The 23,127-nt window shown below is 42.7% G+C and overlaps 1 protein-coding gene across 1 annotated transcript; it reads left to right on the top strand.

Moving 5' to 3' along the window:
* Positions 1–829: 829 nt before the first annotated feature.
* On the top strand, positions 830–22,145 carry col1a1b (collagen, type I, alpha 1b). The gene is made up of 51 exons (XM_023286363.3): positions 830–1,041; positions 2,350–2,544; positions 3,212–3,231; positions 3,386–3,415; positions 4,169–4,270; positions 4,761–4,829; positions 4,933–4,977; positions 5,119–5,172; positions 5,491–5,544; positions 5,758–5,811; positions 6,041–6,094; positions 6,180–6,233; positions 6,310–6,354; positions 6,467–6,520; positions 6,679–6,723; positions 6,938–6,991; positions 7,963–8,061; positions 8,159–8,203; positions 8,289–8,387; positions 8,493–8,546; positions 8,649–8,756; positions 8,957–9,010; positions 10,237–10,335; positions 10,422–10,475; positions 11,176–11,274; positions 11,538–11,591; positions 11,700–11,753; positions 12,477–12,530; positions 12,636–12,689; positions 13,467–13,511; positions 13,602–13,700; positions 15,698–15,805; positions 16,280–16,387; positions 16,740–16,793; positions 16,955–17,008; positions 17,112–17,219; positions 17,373–17,426; positions 17,521–17,574; positions 17,654–17,815; positions 17,933–18,040; positions 18,183–18,290; positions 18,388–18,441; positions 18,564–18,671; positions 18,779–18,832; positions 18,950–19,057; positions 19,305–19,358; positions 19,621–19,728; positions 19,820–20,099; positions 20,186–20,370; positions 20,465–20,707; positions 20,808–22,145. Exons 1-51 carry the CDS (start codon positions 960–962, stop codon positions 20,952–20,954), a joined length of 4,341 nt encoding a protein of 1,446 aa, XP_023142131.2. The 5' UTR covers positions 830–959; the 3' UTR covers positions 20,955–22,145.
* The last annotated feature ends 982 nt before the right edge of the window (positions 22,146–23,127 follow it).

The following is a 23,127-nucleotide window of genomic DNA, read 5'->3' as shown; positions in this document are numbered from 1 at the left end:
GCATTTGGTTTGGAGTTTCCTTAAACATGACTGTGACTGGACGCAATGTATGTGTAAAGTTCTGCATTTGTGCTGCACACACAGTGTGCTGGTGTTAATCTGCAGTTCCTTGCAAATGCTTAAATCTTGGAAGGTCTGGAGACCCAGAAAAAGAGAAACAAATACACATTAACATGAAAGGATTTCCTCTCAAGCATGTCTGTAAAGGGAAGAAGCATATAATCAGCTTTAATAAGAAAATCATTTCATCTTCCAAACATTTAAGAAGCCACAAACTAGCTTGGTGACATTTTAATCTCCATCTGGATAGCTCTCCGTGCGTAATTACGCACACGTCACTTCAGCTGATACTAGATCCTCACTTCGTTTATTAAGAGAAAATTCTTTTCCCATCATGGAATGCAGCATTTAAACAAAACGACTCCCTGCACAGCTGAAATCAACCCCCAGCTGCTCAGCGCATCCTTCATAAACTGGGGATGTACTAATAAAATCCAGCTAAAATCGGGCTCAGCGGCGCAGTTTCTCAGCTCGTACGACGAAAAGACAAAACAGCCCCAAACACACGTCTCAATTAAGAAAGTCCGTGGAGAGCGAGAAGATGATCAAATGCGTCTGAACGCTGGAGAGCCGGTGCGTAGATGGTGACCGTGTTCACCGTCCACGTCTGAGCTGAAACGTGAACTTGTTTGACATGTTTTAAGACGGCCCCCTCTCTCTGATGAAGGAGGGACTCAGCCGCTCAAACATGTACAAGTTTATCTGGTGCGCACAGGACCTCCCCAAAAGTTTTGGCATATAAAAGCCAAGCTAAGTCATTTGTTTAGGCAGTAGGGAGTTTCTGCTAGGGTCTGGATTGGAGTTACACGCAGACCGGACCCTACCGTGTATGAGTGGTGTCTGAGGAGAAAAAGAGGATTCCCCTTTCCGCAAAGAATCTACATGTCTAATATTTAGACATGTTCAGCTTTGTGGATATTCGGTTAGCGCTCTTGCTCAGCGCAACAGTGCTTTTGGCGAGAGCTCAAGGCGAGGATGATAGTAAGTATCACTTTCAAACATTGATTCTTGAGTCTTTTTTGGCACCCTCAGGATGTGGATGGATGCTGTGCAGTTTTGCTGGAACTGATCGTCCTCTGCGGGACTCCGGTGGGCAGAGTGATGGTGAAAAGTTGATTACGCAGTGATTGTGTGTTTTTTTTCTATTGGAGATCTGGAGGCGAATAGGAATTTATAGACTGGATTTTTTCTTTTTTGTTTGCTGGCCTCACTGACGTGCAGATACATGCTCAGTGTGCGTCCTCCTGCTGGAGAGCAAACCTGAGGGGCGCAGCTGCACTCTGATGCGCAATGACAGGACACTGAGTTCAAAGAGGGCTGAGCGCAGGCAGAAAGAAATTTGAGATAGAAAATCAGTGAAATTAAGTCTTTTCTTATATAAGTTTAGTTTGGAAAGCAGTTTCCAGAAGTTTTAAGTAACTTTCTCTCTAGTTCACATATGTGTGCTAAAGCCTGTACATCCCAAAAGCCGAAACAGTTTCGCCAAATTCGCACCAAAACTGAGCAAATCTAAATTATTTAGGTAATAAAACACAGGAATTGAGACTTTTTAAAAGTCGTTTTGAGGTTAAACTTGTGCAACAGTGCTTTGGATGAATATCACAAAGAATTAAACTTTTTTTTCCCACTCAAGTTTGTATAAAAGTGGATTTTGTTGAGCTGAAAAAGTGACAACGGAAAAATCGCTCAAGTCTGACGTCGACAGAGAAATAGTCTAGACATCAATTAATCACCAACCAGGAGAGGGTGCGGAAGGCCTCCTTTCTTCAGGGTAGCAGCGCCGCTTTGTGGCCAACTCTGGAACTGCGCGTCCATCCTCCAAACCTCGGGCCTCCCACTGCATCCTGAAATGTGGTTAGGCCCAGAGTAACTTTCCGCTCCTGGTTTTAGAGGAGAAGCTCCTGAACTTTACCCGAGCAGGAATGTTGGACAGTAACTTTAGAGCCCTTGGTTCTGTCTTTAGGCTGAATTTTGATAGAAAATAACTTCAAAAATGACTTCTATTTCAGTGTTGACATGCATGGACTCATTGGAAGCTTTTTTCCTGCTCACATATCAGTGAAGCTCATCTCTGGACACCTCTAGATGTAGCCCAAAATGTACTTTATCTTCCAGTATTTTGCAAGCAGAATCCCCACCCACCACAATCCACACCTGCAAACCTGCATATTCTGATGCCAAACCTAATCATCAAGCTTTCAGAAGACAACATTTCTATCTAAATCCTCACTGTTTTGTGTCTTTTACTGTCAGCACCACCAAGCTAATCATACTTTTGTTCGGTCTCAGGCACATTTGGCAGCTGCACATTAGACGGACAGTTGTACAACGACAAGGATGTATGGAAACCAGAGCCCTGCCAGATCTGCGTCTGCGACAGCGGAACCGTCATGTGCGACGAGGTGATCTGTGAGGACACATCCGACTGCGCCGACCCCATCATCCCAGACGGAGAGTGCTGCCCCATCTGCCCCGACACTGATGGTACTCTCCCCCCACCCACCCACCAATTCTGTGGTTTAATTAGCATTGTGGCGCCACCTAGCTTCCCCCTGCTGCATCTCTGACCATCCTCACACGGACTTGAGGCCCTCAGCCTGCCTGCCCACCGCCCGCTTGCTTGAGGATTTTCTCAGAAAAGAGTCGCTTTGGATTACATTTTGTTCACTTTCAATAAGCATTCTTTAAGCCATGGATTATACCCTCTGTTTGACAAAGTTTGGCAATGAATATTTACATTTCCAGCATGCCTGCCCCTGCAGTGACACTACAGGGTGCAACAGGGTTTCCAAACAACATTTATGTCTTTTACTTTCCTCCTTTTCTGCTACGGAAATTCTTTAGCAGTCATGCTTTAGATTGCTTTTAACTTAATAATCAAGCAAAAATACCTAATTTCATGCTTTAATCCACCCTGATGCCCAACCTGCTATAGATAAGATCAACTTTATTGATTATACAGCACAAATTTGCTTGTTATAGCAATTTAAAGCATATAAAAGCATGTGAAAGTGATAAATAAAAATTATTTACAGCTTAAAGCAAAGCTTAACCCAACTCTTTCACCTTTAGATGATGTTAGGTATGAATGAATGTGAACCATAACTGTTCAAGAGGTGCTGACATGTTGTTTCCTCTGTTTATTTTGTAGTTGTGGGACCAGTGACTCAGGTATTTTGCACTTTTTACTTTGATATAGTAAATGATGTGAGACTAGAGATGTTGGCAGTTTAGTGCTGCTGATGTTCTAGATTATACATTTATCTTTAGCATCTGGATGAAACATTGAAGTGTAGCCTAACTCTATTTTTCTGTCTCTCCATAGCCAGGAGACGTTGGCGAGAAGGGAGACGACGTAGGTTCTGTTCTGTCCTTTAATGACACCTGTCTGTTATTTATTAATAACTGTGTTGATGTGCTACAAGGACAAACCCAGAATAATGTTAAAAGCAACTCTTTCTTCATGTGTGTTTTTAGACAGCGTTATCTTCTATGAAAGAGAAATGAGTTGTGTTTGTTGAAACACTGACATCTCACTGTTTCTGTGCTGTGCTGGTTTTTGTGTAGTTTACATAAATAATATTGTCTCAGGAACATTTTAGTGCAAACTATGCCAGTATTCATCTTTGCAGCACTGAATTTAGTTATTCTGTTTGTTTTCATGGGGTTTTTAGAGGATCGTTTTTGCTTTGTGATATATTTTAGCATTTACTGAGTAAAACTTTAAAAAATCTCTGTGTATTTGCTAAATGAGCCCCAACAAAGTGAGCTAGAAGCTGCTGAAGCTGCTGTGATCTAACTGTCACCGGTGACCTTTGATAATTAGGTCACAAGGTCAGGAGGTCATTGGAAGTTCAGAGGTCAAGTAAACAATAATTAGTCAACTTTAACATTAAAAACCAGCATTTGTTTTTGTTATGATTCACAACAACAGCATCTCATCTCTACTTTGGTTTGTGGAACCACAAATACAAAGAGAAGCGTGTGATTTTACGCTGTAACTGATGCTAGTAAAACTGAAGATATGCAGCCTACTGTGTAATGGATGTGCTGAGGACTAGAGTTCTTGTGATGAATATTGATCATATCTGTGGGACCTTTTCTGCAGGGTCCAGTTGGTCCTCCTGGCAATGATGGAATCCCCGGACAGCCTGGCCTTCCCGGCCCTCCTGGCCCTCCTGGCCCCCCTGGCCCCCCTGGCCTTGGCGGAGTAAGTATCACCACCAAGTCAGAGCATCCAGAGAGGTCAACAATTAAGCTTTGTATATGGCTCTTGTCTGTTTACATGTTGGAAACTCATGTCAGTTTAGGTTATTTTTGCAGAATTGCATAGATTCTGCATGTAGGTCTGTACCCCACTCTGACGGAATTGAGGAGGAAGATCAGAAGAACATTTCTCAGTTTCTATTTCAGCACTAAGAGAGCAGACAGCTCCTTTCTCTTCAGGTTTAGGTGTGAGGAAAGTGCACAAAGTCTCATGTTAACCTCACCCGTTCAGTTTGATGACCTTTAGTGACACATAAAATCATTTTAACATGCTGCTATAACATAGTTTAACATGGAATAGAAGCCTTTATACTGCATGATGTGTGTCAGAGCGACGGAGTAACAATAAAAATGCTCTTTTCAAATGTCCTATGTAACTTAGTGCTCTTATGTGCCATTCTCCAAAGCCCATTCTTCATCCTTTCACTTCACAGAACTTCTCTCCTCAAATGAGCTACGTTGACCCCTCCAAATCCAGCGGCCCTCCTGTTCCTGGCCCAATGGTGAGAAGGCTTGTCTGTCTCCTTCTCTCAAGACACCTGAATTTGCTAAGCATGAAAGAAACAGAGAAAATCTAATGGCTTCTTCCTTTTTTATCATCATTAGGGTCCTATGGGTCCCCGTGGTCCTCCTGGACCTTCTGGCTCCTCTGTAAGTATTCTGTTATCAATTACAGCTACTTACTAATAATTCCCCTCTACATTCTGAGCTAAATATTTTTGTGTATCTGAGATGAATAATTAATGATTAAACAAGATGCTGTATTGAACTGCTTTTGTTTTTGTCTCTCAGGGTCCTCAGGGATTCACTGGACCTCCTGGAGAGCCTGGTGAGCCTGGAGCTGCTGTGAGTATCCAAGATGTTCTACTAAACATGCATTTCTCTCCATTTTGTTGAAAGATAAACACGTTGAGTTTAGGGTGAAAATGCCAGCTTGATCCACATCAATGTTACACCCCAGTTTTCATTAGTTTAAAAGTCAGTTTCAGAAATCTGCATGATTGTTTTTGCTAGAATTCTTCATACCCTTTAGATGCTGTTGTAACTGCTGACCCACTGACACACATCTGCACAACATCACTTCGTCCCAGTGCCCTTCTTACTCAGACTTTCACCTAAAATACTTAATTTGATGCTAATCCAGTTATTTATGGGTGTGTTTAGGGTCCCATGGGTTCTCGCGGTCCTGCTGGTCCCCCTGGAAAGAACGGAGATGATGTAAGTGATTTATGACTGGTTGATTCACTGTTTGTCTTTGTTTAATGAGGCACTTTGTGTATTCATGCATAACCTGCAGAAAAAACACAGCTAAAGCTAAAACCTTTGTCGTTTTGTTGTCATTGTTTGGTTGTTTGTCATAAATCTTGAGTAAATGTGTATTGCTTGTCTGCACACATCGATATTTACCTCCTCTCTGTGTGTTTTCAACAGGGTGAGCCTGGAAAACCTGGACGCCCTGGTGAGCGTGGAGCTGCTGGGCCTCAGGTGAGCGATTCCCACTAACGGCCAGAAAGAATAATCCTTACACTGACGTTAATGTGAAAGCTCATAGTCAGAATACACATAAAGGCACAGAGGTTTATTGTCTTCCAGGACGTTTAGTAGATCCAGTCCTAGTTGTTCTTCCTCCTCATTTGCAGATTTTGAATCTTATTCAACAAAGTCGTCATGCATGTTTTTGAAATTTGACATATTTCTTGTTCTCCTCATGCAGGGTGCTCGTGGATTCCCCGGAACCCCCGGACTCCCCGGCATCAAGGGACACAGAGTGAGTTTAGATGAGCAATCACTACCAACATTACCATTTTCAGCTGCTGTGAGCCCATTGTGACGCTTGTTGATGTTGTCCTCAGGGTTTCAGTGGTCTGGATGGAGCCAAGGGAGACTCTGGTCCTGCTGGCCCCAAGGTAAGATCATAAACTGCACCCATGTTTCCGTTTGAACACTAACGCCAGACCTAACTGCTTCTGTATTTGTCTCCAGGGAGAGTCTGGTGCCTCTGGTGAGAACGGCGTCCCCGGTGCCATGGTACGTTTTAACTTTCTAAAATCGTTTTTGCCACTGATGGGATAGAGTCTCTGCAAGGCCTTGATTTATACACGCTTAAAGGAAGGTTATAATCGTGTTTGTGTTTTTCTAGGGTGCTCGTGGTCTTCCTGGTGAGAGAGGCCGCCCCGGACCTCCTGGCCCTTCTGTAAGCCCTTCCATTTCTCTCTTCCTAATCTTATCCGCTTATTAAAACACCTGCCAGTGAAAAACAGCACTGGAGCTCAGTTTATTCATGATATTTAGTCTCTTACTGTTGGTTAGACGTGCAAATGTTTGCTGTAATCTCCTCCTCCTCCTCTTTAGGGTGCTCGTGGTAATGATGGCAACACTGGTGCTGCTGGTCCTCCTGTAAGTATTTATTTACCACCATTTCATTTCAGGTTTTATCGCCTACTTTTAACTGCTACACACTTCTACAACTAAAGATTCAACACAGTGTTGATTTGGTACCGTGCGGATGCTATAAATGGAATGATTCAGCATCAACTCTCCAGTCAGATTATTTTAGAGAGTATTATTTTCAGAGTATTTGCTGTTAACAACATTTATGTGTATTTTTTAGGGACCCACCGGACCTGCTGGACCCCCTGGATTCCCCGGCGGTGCTGGTGCTAAGGTAAGTCAGCCAGTACTCCGGACATAACGCACCAAAACGGCCGGTCAGATCGGTTTGTCCCACATGGATTCGGTGCAAAAGTGCCGCTCTGCTTTACTGTCAAACTTCACAAAAGGGTGCCAAGAATACTGCATTAGTATTTTAATCATTTTTTAACCCTCACTGACCCGAGAAGCTGTTTCATAACCTCCCTGATGTTGCTTATTAGCAGGAAAATTGGCTTCAGTAACTCTCCATATGAAACCCTGTCATTTTACTTGGAGGAGATTTTAGAATCTGCAGGATTAACGAGGGACGAACTTCCCTTCAGATTCTCTTTGCTGCTGTCAGCCATTAAAGACCATGATGACAAGTTTAAAAACAGCATCCTGAATACTCCAGGTGAACCGTTCAGCCACCAGATGGCATCAGCAGACCTCTAACAGCACCTTCCCTCTGCTGCCTCCTCCCTGCTAGGAGCTATTTTAAGTCTCACCTGTGATGATGTCACACATGTCTGGATTATTTTAGGAATCAAGACGAGGAGAGAAGAGAAAAAGCTGCCAGAGATATGACAGCAGTCAGAAACTGGGATGCGACCACAGAAAACCCAACAATTTAAAATTCATGCCTATAATGCATCAATTTAAGATTATTCATGGAACTATTTTGTCTCTATTTACTCTGTATTGAGACTTGAACTCCCAAATCTTAGTGCAAGCTGTATATTTTACACTTCAAATGTGTGTCATTTTCCACCAGCGTAAATGAATTATGTCAGTACACCACAGTTTTACAGACTCTGAGACTCTTAAAATGTTTTTCAGGTGTAATTTTTGTGTCTGTATTTACTGTAATATGTTGTTGCTAAGATTGGAAAGATGACCTGTTTGTTTGTTTGTGGTTTAAAGTGTGATTTATGTTTGATTTACCAGATCCACTCATGATATTACAGGTACAGATTTCTAAAATATCGTTGCTTCCCTCCACAGGGAGAGACCGGTCTTCAGGGAGGCCGTGGCCCTGAGGGACCCCAGGGAGCCCGTGGTGAGCCCGGTAACCCAGGACCCGCTGGACCCGCCGGACCTGCTGTGAGTAGATCCTGGACTTATCAGTAGGCACGTCATTTCCACCGTTTTTATCGAGGAAAAAATGTAAAATACTTTTATTTTGCTCCTTTTCCAACAGGGTGCCCCTGGATCTGATGGTTCTCCTGGTGCTAAGGGTTCTCCTGTAAGTAGCATCCGCATCCATCACGTTTATTCCACTAGAATCCTGCACATGAAGTCCTCTGACTCCCCACCTCTCCGTCCTGCAGGGTGCTGCTGGTATTGCTGGTGCTCCTGGTTTCCCCGGTGCTCGTGGTCCTGCTGGAGGTCAGGGAGCTGTTGGTGCTCCTGGTCCCAAGGGTAACACTGTGAGTAGACCGACTGATTATGTGAAGTTTTCCTGTCATGATACGTCATTCTTCAGCGCCATACACATCTGGGCCTGAGTGGATTTTGCACTTTTCTGCCAACAGGGTGACCACGGTCCCTCTGGTCCTAAGGGAGAGCCCGGTGCCAAGGGAGAGCCTGTGAGTTTCAAACTAAATCAGCTGTTTCTCACCATTTATTTACCATTTTATGTGATAGAAGAAAAAAGTAGCAGATCTGACTGACTTTCCTTTCTTTTCCAGGGCCCCGCTGGAGTTCAGGGACTTCCCGGCCCCTCTGGTGAGGAGGGAAAGAGAGGACCTCGTGGAGAGCCTGGTGGTGCTGGACCCCGCGGACCCCCTGGAGAGCGTGTACGTCGTTCTCCTTCACTTTAACATAGAAATACTCACAGCAACACAGTGTTAAAATACACAACATCCTCGCATGATTTGAGACTCTAATGTTGAAACGCTGCAGTTTGTGTTTCTGCAGAGTGCTCTGAACATTCAGAGTAGGTTAAATTCCCAGGGGGATTCACAGCTACTGACACGGTTCTCTGTTTTTGCTTTAGGGTGGCCCCGGTGCTCGTGGTTTCCCTGGTGCTGATGGAGCTGCTGGTGGCAAGGTGAGTCAGTCAATGTACCCAGTGACCCTCGGCCAGATTAGAAGCAAATTTATTAAACTTTATACCCCTTAATGTCTTCAAACTTACCAGATTCCCAGCTGACTTGATCATTGGTCACTTATAATATGAAGTCAGCACTGAAAGCATCATAAGTGGCATTATTGGAGAGTCTGATATCATTTTATTTATTCTTTATTCTACCAGGTAAGATCAGTTGAGAACAATTTCTCATTTACAGTGATGACCTGGCAAGAGGCCCCAGCAGGAAGAAAGACAACAAATAAACAATATAGATACAAAAAAATGACACACAACTGTTGAAACAGAGATTAACCTTCCTGCTGTCTTCATTTACGGGCACCAAAAAATATTGTTTCTTTGTCTGAAAAAAAATCCAAAAAATTCAGCAAAAAAATTCACCAAATTTCTGAAAATTTGCAAAACCTTCAGGAAGAAAATCCCAATAATTCCTTAAAAGTTTCCCTTCAAAGTTTTATTTTAAAAATCCCCCAACTTTGGCAAGAAAATTTTTGTAAATATTTTCAAAAATTGAGTAAATATCCTCCAAAAAATCCTAAAACTATCTAAAGTGGTTCCATATATATCAGTAAAACTTCTAATATTTTCTCTAAGAACTTTCACAAAAAAAATCAACCAAAATCCTGCGAAATTTGCTGGATTTTGGTTGATTTTTTGTGAATGTTCTTCAGAAATATTGTTTTGACACTTCTTTTTTTTCATCAAAAAATGTTCAAAAATTTCCCACAAACGTAGAAAATGTGGACATCAGAAGTTTTGCTGTGAAAATAGATTTTTTTTTCCACATTTTCAAAACTTTAAAATGGGTCAATTTTGACCCGCAAGACGACACGACGGTTAACGACACCCTAAATTAATGCTAGCAATTCAGTGAAAACCGTCAGCATGAGCAGCGCTCACCAAGGGTCTGCTGCAGCTTCTGCTTAAAGATGTAAGATGATGGAAGAGACGACAGTTTCAGAGATTTTTTGGAGGGAATTCCAATCGATTGCTGCAGCAGAGCGAAAGGAATTCTGGCTAAAGACAGAGCGAACCTTTGGGACAGAAAGTGTTCTGATCACTGGAGCTCAGGTGGTCGTTGTTATGGGAGGGATGTAGGAGGTTGGAGAGGTACTGAGGTGTCTTTAAATCATAATTTTCACCGACTAGAACAACTTATGGACATCTCTCCTGGCTCTTCTCCACAGGGTGCCCCCGGTGAGCGTGGTGCCCCCGGAGCGATGGGAGCTCAGGGAGCCACTGGTGAGTCTGGCAGCCCTGGAGCTCCTGGTGCCCCTGGATCCAAGGTGAGATCTGCAGCATTTCTCTTCAGATGGAGCATTTCTGTGTGCTTTATATCCACTGAATCTCACACGCGGCCTGGTCTCCTTAGGGTATGACTGGTAGCCCTGGAAGCCCCGGCCCTGACGGCAAAGTTGGACCTGCTGTGAGTACCGAGCCTCAGAGGGTTTTTGAAGTATTTGAAAATCTGTCATGCAACACTAGAGAATCTGAATCTATTCTCAGTGTTTCCTGTATTTTAATTAGAGGAGACTGTCCCTGGAAATGGACTTTTTCCTGTTAAGGTCACTCTCATCAGCTACCTGAGAGCGTAGGTGGAACTTATAGAAAGTTGTGGAGTGAGAATGCATCTGGAGGTTCTTCTTATTTCTTGCTTTCACTTCAACACAAGCTGCTTTAAAATAAGTCTCTCATTCAGTTTACCTCAACGGAAGAATATTTTACTGTGAACCTGATGAGTTTTACTCAACAATCGCTAATTTAATTCGATATCTACAGCAGTATTATCGTTTAAGAGGTTGTAAATTCCACAGACAGCCGATTAGTTTCTTGTTGTGTTGGTGATTTGGTGTCTCGGAGGGTTTTGAGACTGAATGATTTAAAATGGGAGAATTGCGTTTGTATGTACTAAATGAGACTTGAAGGGATTTGTGAATATTTGTTACACTTGATAGTGAGATGAAGGATTCTCTACTGTGATTGGAGGGATTTATTTTCATAACAGTACTTGTATATGGCGCGTTTTTTGTGTTTTTTGGTTCCGTGAATGCGCCAATGGGAAGAATGATGGACTCTCCAAGCCATCAAGGCTCTGATATTTACTTTTTTGATGGAAATATTTTTAGGGTGCTCCTGGACAAGACGGACGTTCTGGACCTCCTGGACCCGCTGGATCCAGAGGACAGCCTGGAGTTATGGGATTCCCTGGACCCAAGGGAGCCGCTGTGAGTAAACAGAACCCCTCCACTCACTTTGTTGTCAAATGTAAAAACAGGATCATTATTTAAATTAAACATTTGTTACATTTTCCCAGGCAAGCACAGTCTGTCCAGTGCTGGAAAAATCATGCGTTTTGTCAATAAATTAAAATGTAGGAATATTGTGGAAAATGTCTTTTTATAGCTCATAAAACTCAGATCAAGCAGGAATACTGGTGTAAAATCCCCCATACAGAAGATCTAAGTGTGGATTTATGCCTTTTTAACAGGGTGAGAGTGGAAAGCCTGGTGAGAGAGGTCCCGCTGGTGCTGTCGGCGCTGTTGTAAGTACATCTGTATTTCTAAAACTAAAAGCCTGTGAGTGTTCCATCAAAATGAAAATGCCAAAAGAGCAGTTGGTAATTTGCTTTTGGTCATGTTGTTGTTCACAGGGTGCTCCTGGCAAAGACGGTGATGTTGGTGCTCCTGGACCTTCTGGCGCTGCCGTACGTATCTCATCTGATTTATTTAACCCTCCTGCTGTCCTCATTTACAGGCACCAAAAAATAGGGTTTCCTTGTCTGAAAAAAATCCAAAAATTCAGCAAACAATTACCCAGATTTCTGAAAATTTGCAAAACCTTCAGGAAGAAAACTCCCCAAATTCCTTAAAAGTTCCCTTGAAAGTTTTATTTTAAAAATCCCCCAAATTTGGCATGAAGATTTTTATCTTATATCTTATTTTTTTTTAAAAATTTGTAAAAATGTTCCAAGAGAATCCTAAAATGTCTGAAGTGATTCCATATATATCAGTAAAACTTCAGATGTTTTCTTTCAGAAAATTCACAAAAAAATTTACCAAAATCCAGCAAATTTCGCTGGATCTTGGTTGACTTTTTTGTGAATATTTTTAAAGAAATATTTTTTGTGAATATTTTTAAAGAAATATTTTTTAAACATTTTTTTTCCACCAAAAAATGATCAAAAATTTCCCCAAAAATGTTGAAAGTGTGGACATCAGAAGTTTCACTGTGAAAATATTTTTTCCCCCACATTTTCAAATTTTAAAACGGGTCAATTTGACCCGCAGGACGACACGATTGTAAATTCACAAGCAGGCAGTATTTTTGTAACATCAGGCAAAGCATAGTTGTGTATTTTCTAAGGCTGACTTCACATGATGAGTTGCATGTGAGTTTGTCATCGTTGTGTTTTCTCCTTTCTGTTCAGGGACCTGCTGGAGAGAAAGGTGAGCAGGGACCTGCTGGTCCTCCTGGATTCCAGGTGGGTTTTAGGAGTTTTCTAGCAGCCAGTGTTCTGTCTTCTGTTTGGATTTACATTCTTCACACTTGTTAGCACTAAACTCTTCTACCTTTCTTACTTGTGCAGGGTCTTCCTGGACCCCAAGGTGCTACTGGTGAGACTGGAAAGCCTGGTGAGCAGGTACGAATCGCAACACTGCAAAAACTCTAAATCTTACCAAGTCTATTTGTCTTATTTTTAGTCAAAATGTCTCATCCCACTTGATTTAAGATAAATTCACTTAACAAGACACATTTCAGCAGATGGAGGGACTTGTTTTAAGACAATGCATCTTAAATATCTTGTTAAGTCAAACAATCTTGAAATTATCTTGTTTTGAGTTGAATTTTACAAGAAAAATCAAAATAAAGGTTACATGAAAGCAAAAATCTATTTTTGAGTAAAAAAAACTGCTATTTTTTTTTTAAGCATATCTGGCTTATTTTAAGACACCTAAGCTTGACTATCCTGGTAAAATAGAGCTTAAAATAAGTTTTCCCAGCTAATTTTAAGATCTCAAGGTTCTAAATATCATATTTTATTTCAAGAAATCTGACCAAGCCATTTTTCACTTGTTCTATTGGCAGATTTTTTCACTTATTTCAAGGTAAAAGTTCCTTGAAATAAGTTTTTTTCCTTGTTTTGAGAGGAGCATTTTTTTTCCGGTGAAGGAACTGTAAACACACAGATGTTAGTTTTTTTTTCTCCCTAACTTGTGATTAATTTTAAGCTCAGGCTTCATATGAAGAGTAGAATGTAGATCCTGTTCAGACATCTCATAGAGAGTTAGCACAGAAAACACAAACGACTTCATGATTTGAGATTTTGTCACTATACCCCTGTGGACGCTGAGTCATTGCACATCATTTTGAAATCCTCCATGGTGATAACTTTCCTCCCCGTCCCTGCTTTGTTCAGGGTGCTCCTGGTGAGGCTGGACCTCCTGGCCCATCTGGACCAAGAGTGAGTATCTCCCACACATCACAAGTAAACCATCTTCTCTGGTAAACGCCGTTCATCTGGTGTGACTGACGTGTCCCTCCTTTCCTTCAGGGCGACAGAGGATTCCCTGGTGAGCGTGGTGGTCCCGGAGCTGTCGGTCCAGCTGGAGGTCGTGGTGCTCCTGGTCCTGCTGGGAACGATGGAGCCAAGGTAGGTTCATTAACAAAAAAATACATCTAAACACTGGGTTGGTTGTTAAGATGGCTAAATCTCACATGTCAGCCCAGTCTAGGGTTGAAATGACATAAAATGAAGTAAATTTAAGCAGAAGAACCCTGATGTCAACAGTTGAAATTTAACATTACAGTTAAGCATTTTGTGTTTGGAAGGTGTTAACCAGGACAAAACTGAATACAGTGAGAAAAGTAAAGTAAAATGTTCTATATTTCTTCTGTCTGAAACTCTAAATATATGTGGAATTTTAGCTCCTCATTTGGGAGTTAAAATCTTTTTAATTCCCCAAATTTGTAAGTAGGAAGCGTGTTTTTAGGGTTCTTCATTTCACTAATATATATATAATACAACTGGTTAAGTACATTCTGGTGATATAATTAATAAAGTAATATTTTCTCACCCTGCTTTGTCCTGAAACTGGAAAAACATCATTACATCGAGGATACAAAACATTTCTAGTATCTATGTTCATATAAAGACGACATGGTCAGTAGAAATGGATAAATGGAAAGTCATTAAATACACGCACTCTCATTATTGTTTAACTGCTCATTTATTTATTCTTTAATGTTTTTCAACCCAGACCTTAATTATAACAGATGAGAATGTTGTTTTCAATCATTTATGATCATGAAAAGCACAATCTTAGCATTCAGTACTTTTACAGTTGAATAAACAATCCTCAAACAAAACTCCTCTTTTAAACAAACAAACAAACAATGCTGTCCATTTGCTTTTATTTCATTGTCAGTCGTGCATATAGTTAAGAGAAAAGGGTAGTTTTAAATCTCTTTTGCCAGCCCAAGATATAGACATTTGTATTAAGGCTGGAAGAAGAGTCACTTTGGAGGCTACACACCCATTGCCGGTTAAAAACAATGGAAATATCATTTATTCATATTATTGTTTACCTTAATTACCTCTTTGATACGACCAGTTTTAGTGTTTTTTTGTTCAAGTGCTTGTAGATGCCTTATTCTGTTGTGGTTCACGTGTGAATAACATGGTGTATTTGATCGATGCTGTGTTTTAGTCACATTTATTAATATAGCACTTTTAAAACAACACAAGTTGGCTCAAAGTGTTTTCTATTTGAGAGACATTGTTGAGAAACTCATGGATTCCCAGTGAGCCATAAATACTGGTGACAGTGGAGAGGAGGACAAGAGCTCCAGCAGAACCAGGCTCAGGGAGTGGAGAGAAAAACAAGGAACTTATGCAGAAATTAGCATAGTTTTGATTCCAGTTGCTGATTCAAAGGATGAGACAGCCAAGAAAACGCAGTAATTGTTAATCTGCTGCTACTGCTCAGGCTCTATTCTGCAGGTCTGAGCGATTCAGCAGCAGATCAGCTTACTTTAGATTTACATGTCCTCAGTCATGTGATGTCCGCCCTGCTGCAAAAGTATTTCAGCTGAAATTTCAGCTAGTTTAATTCAATTCAGTTGTGTATATGTGTATATATATATATATATATATATATATATATATATATATATATATATATATATATATATATATATATATATATATATATATATATATATATATATATATATATATATATATCAGTATAAGGTACAGACCTGACGGATTATAAACAGAGGACAGAAAACCCAACAATCCAAAGTAGATAGCTAACGTACTCCACATCTGTCATCTGTTCTAAATATTGATCCACACGTGCATGCTTCACTTCGCATGTGATCGAGACAAACTGCCGCATTAGTTTCTTAAAACTAAAGCGACTGGACAGGACCTGCTGAGCATCAGTAAAGATGATAAAAGTCAGGGTTCATAAAACTGCAAAATTCAACTTTATTTTCTTGTTTTTATGCCTTCTATGCCACAGTATGCACAATATCTGCACGTTAACCTAACATGGTCCACTGGTCATTGTTCTTTTTCAGGTGTTTATGTATTATTATGGGTGGGTATTAACGTGGGTATTTTCTGTTTTTGTGCTCGTACAGGGAGAACCCGGTGCTGCTGGTGCCCCCGGTGGTGTCGGATCCCCCGGTATGCAGGGAATGCCTGGTGAACGTGGAGCTGGTGGTCTCCCCGGTGTCAAGGGAGAGAGAGTGAGTGTCAATACAACTCCGTTAGTAGCTGTTTCCATCGGTTTAAGACATAATGGGACTGACTGATTTACTGATCATCATTTCAAAGCTCAAAAAAGACGATACAGCTCATATATGTTGTGTCACCTAAACAGTTATATCTAATTTCTTTTCTTTAATTTCATATTTTCACTTATTTAGTGGAGTTATCAGGGTACTTAACCTAGAAAGAGGAAGGGAAACCACTTCAGTCTTCAGGATAGATGCCAAAATAGAAATTACTCATTCAAATACTAGACATTTTTTCCTCCCTTTCAATTCTTGTTGGTGTTGGGGTGTTAATTTTCCCCTGACTGTTAGTCAATCAATGGTTACATTGAGTTTTCTGATCACCCAAATATTAAGTAGTAACATGTTTGGGTTCTAGCTAAGAGGGGGTGTACTTTTTAAAAAATATAATCTCAATAAACTGTTAACGACCTTTCTCCTTTCTAGGGTGATGGTGGTGCCAAGGGAGCTGATGGTGCCCCTGGCAAAGACGGCGTCCGTGGTCTGACTGGTGCTATTGGAGTCCCTGGACCTCCTGGTGCTCAGGGTGAGAAGGTGAGATCGATCAGGCATCGGTTTGGACCTACTAATATAATGAGTTTGCGTGATCTTTTCCTCCTTCTCCTGCACGACTGACGTCAACTGCTTTCACTGCACATAGAGCAAACATATATGAACACAGCCTTCAAGCTTTCACATATTTCCTCAAATTATTTACTAGAAAATCATGAATATATATCTCCAAAAATATAATAAAAATAGACATTCAGCTCTTTACTTTCTGACTCTGATATCTGCACATTGGCTGAAATGACTCTTTGACACTTTGACTATAAAATAAGTGTCTAGGATGACCAACCAACTTGTCTGCTGACCTTCTGTTCTTTTACTTCGTTTCTGGGTTTAGGGAGAGCCTGGTGCCATGGGAGTCGCTGGACCCACTGGACCTCGTGGTTCCCCTGTAAGTTCTTCTCCCAACACAAAACCTGATTCAAAATACACTTAAAATGTTCTATAAAACAAAGTTGACTGGTTAAAGCAGGCAGATTTGCATTTTTGGTCCATGATACAGTAATAAATATGACCTGAATGAGCTTAAAATGTCAACCATCACTCTACCAGGGTGAGCGTGGAGAGACTGGACCTTCTGGACCTGCTGGATTTGCTGGACCTCCTGTAAGTTATTCACTTTTATGTTTAGATGCCTACAGTTGTGTAAAAATGCTGCACAGATAGACTCAGTGAAGATGCTGATGTGTCTCGTGTCCTCCCACCTCAGGGTGCTGATGGTCAGTCTGGTGCCAAGGGAGAGACCGGAGACACTGGACCCAAGGGAGACGCTGGTGCTCCTGGACCTGCTGGACCTGTCGGAGCTGCTGGACCTCAGGTAGGTCGGCCCACATGTGACACCAATAAACTAATCGAAGCGATGTCGGGTAGTGATGACTGAACTGTACGAATGGAACTCCTTTCATAGGATCATATTTTCCAAATTTTGTGAAGTTATTTTTAAATTGGGCTTCAATTTTTCTGTCAACAGGGACCTGCTGGACCTCCTGGAGCTAAAGGTGCTCGTGGTGGCGCTGGATCCCCCGTGAGTATTCATTAAACAAGGCAACTTTACAGCATTAGATGAGACTCCTGGTGATAAGTTTAATTTCTGATTGTTTTTCCATGCGTCTTTCTAGGGTGCTACTGGTTTCCCTGGACCTGCAGGCAGAGTCGGACCCCCTGGCCCTGCTGTGAGTTCCATCATCTGCACATAACCAGATGATTTCTGCGATCCGAGCTGTTTGTATCTGACCATCCTTTTGTTCCCAGGGAGCTGGCGGACCCCCCGGACCCGTCGGACCTGTCGGCAAAGACGGAGCAAGAGGAGCTCGTGGTGAGACCGGTGCTGCTGGTCGCCCCGGTGAGGCTGGAGCCGCTGGAGCCCCAGGACCTGGTGGAGAGAAGGGTTCTCCTGGCGCTGATGGTGCCCCTGTGAGTTCCTGCTGTGCTTCTGCAATAGATGCTTGTTGAAGGTTTTCGACCGCATACAAACGTCCTGCAGGGATTTGTTTTCATGTTGCTAACTGACTGTTGTGTCCTCTTGTGCAGGGTCCCGCTGGTATCCCTGGACCCCAAGGTATTGCTGGACAGCGTGGTATTGTAGGTCTCCCTGGACAGCGTGGAGAGCGTGGTTTCCCTGGTCTGCCCGGACCTGGAGTAAGTCTTCTCAGTCTTTTATTTGACAAGACGGGACAATATTCCATGAATCTGTCATCATTTCATGTACAGAGGACTGTGTGTTACCTTGAAAACTCTACCACCTGCATCCAGAGGACTGACCACTCTTGTTTTTCTTCAGGGTGAGCCTGGAAAGCAGGGACCTTCTGGACTTGTTGGTGAGCGTGGACCCCCTGGACCTGCTGGACCTCCTGGACTGTCTGGTGCTCCTGGAGAGGCTGGTCGTGAGGTATGAGGTCTCAGTTAAGGGCAGAATGTTCTCACATGCATATTCAGCCTTTCTCTGGCAAACAGTGATGACTGACCATCTCCTCTGCTCTCCAAAGGGATCTACTGGTCACGATGGTGCACCTGGTCGCGACGGAGCTCCTGGACCCAAGGTAACACTTTTTCTCTGGACATATTTTGTCATATTTGAGCCCCTGATGATACCTAAATATGAAACGCATCTCTCTAAAATGAGCCTTTAGCTGCTTGTCTCACTGGAAATGTGCTTCCATAGGGAGACCGTGGTGAGTCTGGTATGTCTGGACCCCCTGGACCTCCTGGAACTCCTGGAGCCCCCGGAGCTGTCGGCCCCTCTGGCAAGACTGGAGACCGTGGAGAGGCTGTAAGTCCCCTTTCATGCAAATCTTGATCCTGTTTTTTTTTTTTTTTTTTTTAAAAACACGTGCTGATAACTTGTGATTTGACCGGTTTTTACTTTCTTCCCTTTAGGGTCCCGCTGGCCCTGCTGGTCCTGCTGGTTCTGCTGGCGCCCGTGGTCCTGCTGTACGTTGGACACCACATAATATCTCACACTAATTTACAAACAGACTTTGAAATATTGCAGAAATCTCACAGCATTTGTTAAACATGGTAGCTTGACCTCCCGTTGCTTTTTTCCAGGGCCCTGCTGGAGCAAAGGGAGACAGAGGAGAGGCTGGTGAGGCTGGAGAGAGAGGCCACAAGGGACACCGAGGATTCACCGGCATGCAGGGTCTGCCCGGACCTGCTGTGAGTAGCTGTTAACACTTCTGGAAGAAATCAAAGCTTTGTCATCTGACGAAACTGGCATCAATCCCTTTACACATTTCAGGCTTCGACTTGATTTGTTCAGTAATATATTTTGATCTCCTTAACAAACACACAAGAGTAGATATATTCATAACGTTTTCTGTTTTACTTCATCAGACTATAATCTTTCTTTAGCCTTTACTGATAGGATTTTTCAAACATTCCTGTTTTCCTTTGCTGCCTCCAGGGAGCTCCTGGAGAGAGAGGACCTGCTGGAGCCTCCGGACCTGCTGGACCTAGAGTAAGTACAAATGATTCACCATTTGTTGCATTACACAATTATTTACGCATACAAATGTCCACAAATCTCCAACGAGACATTTTGTCCATTGAGACAGGAGGAAAATGTCAGTTCAGCTGCTTATAGTACTTTTATAATAAACACGATGAGCGGACTGTACATGTCGTAGTTTTTGACACCTTTGCTAGTTTCCACTTCAGTCAAACAGCAGTCTGAACTTTTATGATTTGATGTCAGGTAATCTTTTGTCTTGGCTCCGTAGGGACCTGCTGGATCTAGCGGTGCTGTTGGTAAGGATGGTATGAACGGTATGCCCGGACCCATCGGACCCCCTGGACCTCGCGGTCGCAACGGAGAGATGGGACCTGCTGTAAGTTGTACTGCTGTCTTTTTTCTATCCACCCACCCTCTGACTCTTTGAGTGAATCTGCCATTTTTAAATTCTTGATGTCTTAATACAGGGTCCTCCTGGACCTCCTGGACCCCCCGGACCCCCTGGAGCACCCGGCGGTGGATTCGACTTCATCAGCCAGCCTCTTCAGGAGAAGGCCCCCGATCCCCTGCGTGGAGGCTACCGTGCTGACGACCCCAACCTCCAGCGCGATCGTGACAACGAGGTCGACACCACCCTGAAGACCCTGACTCAGAAGGTGGAGAAGATCCGCAGCCCCGACGGTACCCAGAAGAGCCCCGCCCGCATGTGCCGTGACCTGAGGATGTGCCACCCTGAGTGGAAGAGCGGTGAGTGGAAATGATGGTTCCACTGAGAAGTTAGATAACATTACGAAGAGCTTGGGTTTAATCTGGTCCGTGTCCCTTCGTTCCAGGCATGTACTGGGTTGATCCCAACCAGGGCTCCCCTCTCGATGCCATCAGAGTCCACTGCAACATGGAGACCGGTGAGACCTGCGTCCACCCCATGCGGTCCAACATCCCCATGAAGAACTGGTACCTCAGCAAGAACTCCAAGAAGCACGTCTGGTTCAGTGAGTCCATGACCGGTGGATTCCAGGTGAGAAAAGAGAGCCAAAGAAATGCATCCACCATATTCACTCTGTACTTACAACAGCAGTGACACTATGTACGCTTCTCTTCCCTCCCTTTAGTTCCAGTATGGCACCGATGGAGCTGATTCCGAGGACGTCAGCATCCAGATGACCTTCATGCGCCTGATGTCCAACCAGGCCTCTCAGAACGTTACATACCACTGCAAGAACAGCATCGCCTACATGGATTCCACCACCGGCAACCTGAAGAAGGCTCTGCTTCTCCAGGGATCCAACGACGTTGAGATCAGAGCCGAGGGCAACAGCCGCTTCACCTACAGCGTCAGCGAGGATGGCTGCACGGTGAGTTCACGCTGGAGCAAAGTTACACCCGCAAAACCATCCTCTAAGGAAGCACCGAGCAGTTTCTGACCTTGTTCTCCTTGTTTTTTTCCCTCTACAGTCACACACTGGCGCATGGGGCAAGACAGTCATCGACTACAAGACAACGAAAACATCCCGCCTGCCCATCATTGACATTGCTCCTATGGATGTTGGCGCACCTGATCAGGAATTTGGCGTCGAAGTTGGCCCCGTTTGCTTCTTGTAAAAATGAAAGAAATATGGACATGACATTGTTGTTTTTTTTCTAGCAGTCATCTCTAAATCCTTTTTTCTATGCATTCAAAACTCACATTCGGCTGCCATTGGTCCACATGCTTTAAAAAAAAACACTCTACTGAAGACGGTGTTTGTGTTTTTCCCAATCATGAGAAGTTCTTTTTTTTGGGGGGACTGCTACTTCAACCGAAACCAACCGCAAGGACACTTTAAAAAGAATCTTTTGTTTCCACTGGCAACAAGAAAATAATATATACTTGTGTAAACAAAAAAAATTCCCCCCTGGAGATTGAGAGAAAAAGATCTGCACTCGCAATGAAACACAGGTGACTTTTGCCATTTTCTACCACTGCAGAAGGACATTGAAAACAACAAATGATATGTACCATTTTTCTGGTGTTAAATAAATTGTAAAAAGTGTGAAGTGTCTTCTTGTTCTAAATTCACAAGAAAAGAAAAGAAAAAACATCTGAACATTGGTCAGACAAAAGAGCAAGACAACGAAGCTCACCTTCATTGCAATCTGTAGATGGCTACCTCATAACAAGAAGTCACCCCCAGTTTTTCTTTAATGAAAAAGGGGATATTTTACACAAGCCGTCTATTGGGGGAACATTAAACATTCAACGGTGCTATTACCAATTCAATGAGGTCCAGTTATTGGTGTTTGATGGTGAAACTCGCCGTCATACTGTAATCGATGCCACTAATGCCTGCAGAACCTTTGGTGCTACTCAATCGACTTATTGTCTTGTTGTCTATGCAGTGCAATTGTTTTCTTCTTAAGTGTTTAAAGGTCCTCTGAAAAGGTAATCACTGCAGATGTAATGCATGCAATCATGTCTTTTGTAGATATAAAAAAAACAAGCAAGTGACTCTGGTTACGATATCATTTCCCTGCCCATGTGTTCAGTGTTGATCCTTCTGTCTGTTTGAACCCCCCCTGTGGAAAAACTCCTCTTCACTAAAAAGAGAAAAACAGCACACGTCTCCCACCCTGTTGTTCATGTTGTTTGTTGATGTCTTTTTCGCGAAGGGTTTCTTAAAAAAGAATTTGAAGCAGACCCACTTTCATGGTTTAAAAAGAGAGATTCTGTACTTATTTTGTACATGTATAATAAATCGAGATGTTTTTAATTATTTTGGGTGCTGAAATAAAGCATGTGAAGTGGTCTACTCAGTGGCGGAGTTTTCACTGTCCTGTTTTGCAACTGTTGTGAAACTGGGGTTTTAGGAGTCAGAAAATACAAGTGAACACTGAGGCTGCATTTCACATTCTTAGAGAGAGATATACAGGAACATCCATGCGTTTAAGAATCAACTGTTCCACAGCAGTTGCACTGAACATGGTTCTGTTAAGCAGCAGTGAAAACAAGGCCAAAAATCCAACATCCCAGTCTGGCTTTAAGTGCATCTGACACACAAAATTGCAGCTGAATTTGTTTAGAAATCAGACTTGAAACACTGTAGAAATGGAACCGACCACCAAAAACATGTAGATATTGGCGGTTTGTTGTCCCACTCATAAACAGGCAGCTAACTTTGCACAAGGATAAAGTTCATCCTCTGATCAAACTCATGAAAACACCCAAATCAAAGGAAGACACGCCAGCAGCCCCTTCTGGACATTTAGTGAAACAACAGCTGCTTTAAAGAGGCAGTGAATCAAACCGGATAAGACAACTAGGATATGTTTTGAGCCTGTGATAGACTGGCAGCCCTAATGAGGATGAAGCAGTGTTTAGATAATGGATGGATGGATGGATGGACAGATGGATGGATTTGTTTTGATAGTAAATGTTTATGCACATCTGCATTTTCTCATAGAAAGCTGTGCAAGAGTAAATATTCACATGTAAAGGAAGACTTCCATTTCATTGCAACAAACTCTGCAGAACATTTTGGTCCTGAGGCCTTCATGAGAAGAGCCAGAGGGACAAAGAACAGGACACACTGATATAACCAACACTCCCTCAGGTGACGCCAATCAGCAACTGTGAGCTTTTAGCCAATTAGAAGCCACCTCACCTGACGATTCACGGTCCCTGATTGGCCTCACCTGAGGGAGTAATATCTGTCTGGCAGTTCTCTGTTCCTCAGTTTCACCTGATGAAGCTCTGGAGACCAAAACATTGTGTTTCCATAAAGTTTTTTAGGACAGA

This window comes from Amphiprion ocellaris, chromosome 18 (assembly GCF_022539595.1).
Source record: "Amphiprion ocellaris isolate individual 3 ecotype Okinawa chromosome 18, ASM2253959v1, whole genome shotgun sequence".
Classification (NCBI taxonomy): domain Eukaryota; kingdom Metazoa; phylum Chordata; class Actinopteri; family Pomacentridae; genus Amphiprion; species Amphiprion ocellaris.
The sequence above is the reverse complement of the archived record's forward strand: the minus strand, read 5'-3'. Positions and strand labels throughout refer to the sequence as shown.